Source organism: Myotis davidii, unplaced genomic scaffold, assembly GCF_000327345.1.
Source record: "Myotis davidii unplaced genomic scaffold, ASM32734v1 scaffold185, whole genome shotgun sequence".
Taxonomy (NCBI): domain Eukaryota; kingdom Metazoa; phylum Chordata; class Mammalia; order Chiroptera; family Vespertilionidae; genus Myotis; species Myotis davidii.
The window spans coordinates 2479979-2485978 of record NW_006297811.1 but is presented as its reverse complement, the minus strand read 5'-3'; the positions used below and the strand labels follow the sequence as shown (position 1 = coordinate 2485978).

Below are 6000 nucleotides of genomic sequence, written 5' to 3'. Positions count from 1 at the left end.
CCCCCCCCCGCCTCCCCCTCCACCACACACTGCACAGACCCACTCTGTCCTCTTGTTCAGTCTGCCAGGGCTGCTCTCAAGGCTGCAGCAGCCTGGGGAGTCGATTTCCTTAGTCCTAACTTCAAATCTAAATTTGCCCCCTGGTGGCTGCTGCAAACTTTTTGGAGCACTTAGCTCTATATGCTTATGTAACATTTCCAAAAGCGGTGAAATTATAACTTCTGTTTTGAATTACCTTTAGCTTGAGCATAGTTTTTCTTTCTGCTTTAAAATCCTTTTATGCTTGTCATATTTCTTTTCTGAATTGGCATATGAACTTGTCTTTTGCTTATTCCCCATTTTTAAAATAAATGAACTACAGTAGTTAACTATTTTCTTCTTTGTATGTTTGTGCTTACCTGGGAACTTAAGTGAAGGGTGAGTAATATTTCGAGTGACTTTTTTTGCATTTGGTTATTACTAAAAATGCAAAAAAAAACACTCTTAAGAGTCCACATTTGGTATTTAGAACATTTAAAACTGATGTCTGTCCATTTTACACATCTGTGTTTTTCATTATACTTTTTGGTTTCACAAATTGACTGGCATAAATGGTTTTACTTTAGTTTGGTCTTCTTGGATCAAGACTATCTCTTAGATACTCGTATATATGTGTGTATATACACAAATATATATATTTCTTTTAGATTTTAGTAATCAAACTTTTTTCATTTATTTAGTAATCAGAAGATTTTCCCATGTCATATAACAAAAGACAATTTTATGAAGAAAATTAATTATTAAAGCTGTCTCCAGGTTAGGTAAATGCATAAAACAAAGCATTTTTAAATGTCTTCTATAAAAATATGTATGCCCTTTATATTCAGTGCCTAAAGAAACTGATATTTATTTTGGAACTTTTATACAATACTGTATGATGCACCTTTTTATATTGTTTGTTTCTATGATTCCATAGACCAAAGAGAGAATTTTATTTTATTTTATTTTATATGTGGGTTTCTAATTGTTGAGGGTGCAGGAAACGCAACATAAACCTATTTTAAATAAAATTATTTGGAAGGCAGATTTTTCACATCTGTATTTTATTTTTGTTGTTTATTTTTATAACTAGCACTTATCACCAGAACTATGTAAGGGTTATTGTTGTGACTAAGAAATAAAAAAATGTTCTCTTTTGATACCTTTCTATTAACATTGTGGCAGTAAACCTTGGCATTTACTATGTGCATCAGAAAAACTCACATATTAGTTTGTAGAATTTTACAAAATTTAGGGTAGATTACTTTATAGTCACTTATTCTCTTCTAAAGTTATATTCGTGTTTTATTTTCCCTAAACCAGTACACTAAGTGCTAAGTTTCTCTAGCTAAAATAAGTATAGGTCTGTAATAAATGTCATTATTTATATATAAAACATTATAGCCTTTTTTTTATAAAGGAGAAATGACCAATGGCAAGATAGAAAATCAACAAAGGAACAAGTAAAGGAAGCAGTCAATGTATTCTGTATGGGGGGAACAAATGTGCTGGGCTATGTGTGTTTCGGTCAGGACCCGCTGGCATGTGAAATGAGCACAGGCTCTGGGCATCAGACAGACATGGACTGGAGTCCTAAATCCACCACTAAAGCACGGAGAGACTTGGCAAGTTACCTACCCCTCTGAACCTCAGAACCCTCAGATTTTAACCAGTGATTAATGATCCTTTTTAAGGTCATGTCCCACTGGGGGCACCTCTGGTTCTCGCCTTTCTGATGAAATCTCGTCAAAGGCTGGGACTGGTCCATGAGAACAGAGGTCACACATCCTGACAATTTAGTTTCACACAAAATAATTTTTAAGACTTTTGGTTAACTTACATTTTTATACAAAGAGTACATAAATGTATTCTCATTCAAAAGTCTAGATAATACAATAATATATTTCACTGACTTAACAATGCAAGCTGCTATATAAAGTGCCAGGGATATAAATCATTGAGATGAGCCCCCTCACTGCTAAGAACTTAGCATCTAATGGAGAATACAGACACTTACACAGTTAAGACACAGTGCAGTAGGTGGCATGATAGCTCCCCAGGGACAGTAGGAAATTTGCATTTGTTTGTCTAATCCATGGGGTAATGTCACGTGTCATTTAGTAATAGCATTTGTGTAGCATTATTGGCAACATAATTCTTGTGCCAATTATCATGTTTTATGCTTATATTTGAGCATGATATTCTTTAATGGCAGAGCAATTCTGTCATTTTTATTATACCTTTCTTATTGCTATGGAGCATAGAATGTGTTAGAAATGTTTATGTATTAGCTTGGAAACATATTTCAAAAAGCGCTTGCATATCCTCAGTTCTCTTTTCTGTAATGGCATTTCTCATGTGTCAGTACCACTGCGCATTGCTTCATGAAATTGCTTGAGAGGTCATTTAATTTCAATTAATTCATTCTGAGAAAGTGACCATGTCAAATGCCACATTCAGGCTGTTATTTTCTTGGATTTTTATTTAGATTTAGTTCCTTTCCTTTTCCTTTTCCATTAGGGAATTTTTGAACTCTTGCTATACAAGATTTTTGGTGCCTAAGTAGCTTTTTATAGATACAGAGAGCACTGTGATTCACTTGTTTTAGTAGGCCCTTTGAAATAAGCAATATAGATAAATGCATTTCATGTTCTTTATAGGATATGTCATTCTTAAGATTATATTTAGCCAAACTACACATAACCAAATTAAATGTTATCTTTATACTTCTACCTTTATAATATAGTAGAAATTTATATGTGTCCTTTCTTTACATTATATTAATTTTCAGTAAAAACTAAATTTAAATAGAAAATGGCAGGCATATATTTGCAAAGGAAGTTGAACATAAAAGGTATTAATCAGGCATATACTATTACTAGATTTCTTTTGCTACATCCAATGACAAAAATTCATGATAGTGTATAAAATTCAGTTACTAACTCTCTACTAATTTTTTTCTGCTACTGCTATATGTGATATTTTCTCTGTAGATAAGTAGGAAGACATCCCTGACATCCTATGAGACCCTGACAAAAGGCTTCTTATTGCAATGTGTATTTGTTCCTTTTGTTTCATTGTTATTTTCCACCAACTCAGGTTGGTGAAATGTAAGCTGTTTAAGCAGCTGTTTCTGAAGCACTTTGTAGAAGTGATGTGCAGTAGTCACTGCTATTCGTAATCTAACAGAAAAATTACTTCTTCCTAATTTTTCGTCACTGCCTTAGAAATAAGCACTGTTCATTTTCAAGCTTCCTCTAGTTCTAATAGGACAATAGGAATATTTTTTATAGATTTCATGATAGCCATAAAAAAAACTTAAGGAAGTTGGGACATATTTCAGGCACAGTGCTCATAGAGATTTTTATTTTATTTTAGTGTTCCTTTTATGCATCACAATTATGATTAATCACAGTATACTTTAATCTTAATGAGTTTTCTAACTTTTGAAATAATAAATCAGAAGCTTTTTTAATTCTATAAAACATATTTTTCATAAGTCTTAGAAAAAAAATTTAAATTCCAATTCAGACAGCTTATTTTTGATGGACATGGGCAATAATGATCAACTTGAAGAACTGAATTGCTAGAGCTATAGGGGGAAAATTTTAATTTAAGAATTTCTAATACTAGAAATTTAGTGGGTGGGAAATGTTAGAAGAGGATGTCATAACTGAGTAAAAGAAAGTATTAAATAGTGTGTCCATTACTAAAAAAAAAAAAATTGTATATAAACAAGTTAGTGTTTGACCAAGTGATAGTATCAAATTTAAATGCTTCTACATGTATATTCAGTTTTAATTTTTTGGTTGCCTTTTAGATCTGGTGCTCCCTCTCCATTAAGTAAGGTAAGTTTATTTTTTGTTGTGTTTTGTTTTAACAGTTTTAACCACTTTCAAGGTGCAGTTTAGTGGATTACATTCACATTATTTAGCAACATTGCTATCATCCATTTCATAACTTTTTTGTCTTCTAAAATAGGAACTCTGTACCCTTGAAACATTTACTCTCCACTTCCCCTATTCCAAGTTCCTGGTAGCCACTATTTTACTTTGATTTTGAGTACTCCAGGTACCTCATATAAGTAGAATCATCCAGTAACTATCATTTTGTGACTGGCTTATTTTTCTTAGCATAATATCTTCAAGGTTAATCCATGTTGTAGCATGTCAGAATTTCCTTCCTTTTCAAGACTGTATACTATTTCATTGTATGAATATACCACATTTTGTTCATTTATTCTTCTATCGATGAACACTGTTGCTTCCACCTTTTGGCTATTTTAAATAATGCTGCTATGATCATGAGTGCATAAATACCCGTTCGAGTCCCTGCTTTAAATTCTTTCGCAGGCACTGCGCTGGGTGGCAGGGCACGGTTTGAAAGCGCATCTCTGATTCTGGGTGTGTTTTATTTAAATTCCGTTGGAGACGTGTTGTTAATCCTTACCCGAGGATGTTTTTTCCATTGATTTTTAGAGAGAGTGGGAGAGAGGGAGGAAGGGAGAGGGAGAGAAAAAGAAACAGAGAAACACTGATGTGAGAGACATTGATTAGTTGCCTCCTGCACGTGCCCAGACTAGGGGATTGAACCTGCAACCTTTTGGTGTGTGGGCCGACACCCTAACCACTGAGAAACACCAGCCAGGGCCACAAGGATGTTTTTTAGATAGTCTACTTGAATAAATTTAATTATTCCCTTACCTCCCCATCTCTTTTATAGCATGTTTAAGGACAGGATTAGTGTTATCAGTGACAGGAGTATTTCCTCCTATAGATCTGTAGTTCATGGGTCTGCAAAGTGGAAGTGCTGTTGCTCTGTGTCCTGTAGATTCGGATTTGACTAGAGTGTGTTGTGCGTCTTCACTTTCAGTCTTCTCCAGCCACAACTGTTACATCTCCTAATTCTACACCAGCTAAAACTATTGACACATCCCCACCGGTTGATTTATTTGCAACTCCATCCGCGGCTGTCCCTGTCAGGTGAGTTCATGAGTATTCAAGTGAATGTTTATTAGTATTTTGATGAGTTGTTGTTTTTTTATGTACTGAACCCAAATGATTTCAGAAAATGAAAGCTAATCCTAACATGTATTACTGGGGTTATTTTTAGGTACACAAGGTAAGTTATTTTATACCTGATACAATTACTGAGGTCTGTACTTCTAAAAGCATAAGAAGGACCTGAGCTGTGGAAAGCACCTTGCTGCCCCCACATTTGGGAAAGGAAGTAGAAAAACCATGCACACATTGCAAGTTCTTCTGGAATTGGCTGACACAGAAAATGTTTTCTAAAAAGTGTATATTCTTGTGGGAAATATAAATGGTGTCCTAAAATGCCTTTTTTAAAAGCTTGCAGTTGTAGATCAATTAGCTGGTGTAGCTGAGGGACTCAAACTCTGGTGTTAGGCAGGGACCACTGGGGTGTTTCTAATCAGCTTTAGTAGCACGTACATGTCAGAACAGTGGCGAGAAAAATAGAAATGACTGTACATTCTGTGAAATCTCAGGGCTGCCTACAGTGAAGCCCCAACTCACAGGGGCTTCCTCAAACAATAACTTTAGGTTAACTCTTTGTTTGGCTGTTTTGCCTTAGGAGGATTCTGGTCTCACTTTGTACTATCTGTGACTCTGATTGTGAATGCCCTATATTTAGAGACTTAAATTTTGAACTAAGCAATAAATCCAAGTAATGCACCCACTTTAACAATGTATGTTATCCTCCATTGCTTAGTTTGGCTTTTTATAATCTCCAACTTGGTAAAACCAAGACCTTTCTGCCTCTATACTAAGATAAGTTACTTCTTATAAAAGCTCTGCTATGAGTATTAATAAATATACTTTCCTTATTCTGGCAGTTAGGCCTGTTTTATTTATTAAATGGACATCAAAACTAGGCAAATTTCAATGGTTTAGATACTTTTTTAAGTAGCAGAATCCATTCTTCTTGGAATTCTAATCTGTAAAAAAGATAAAGATGTAA

The 6000-nt window shown here is 34.5% G+C and overlaps 1 protein-coding gene across 1 annotated transcript in view; it reads left to right on the top strand.

Annotated features, from left to right (window-relative positions):
* The window catches only part of SNAP91 (synaptosome associated protein 91kDa), a 119276-nt gene that overhangs the window by 66556 nt on the left and 46720 nt on the right, over window positions 1-6000 (top strand). The window contains exons 12-14 of the mRNA XM_015570286.1: window positions 412-417; window positions 3839-3866; window positions 4891-5000. Coding sequence (XP_015425772.1) covers window positions 412-417; window positions 3839-3866; window positions 4891-5000 — 144 coding nt within the window. The remainder of the gene's footprint in view (window positions 1-411; window positions 418-3838; window positions 3867-4890; window positions 5001-6000) is intronic.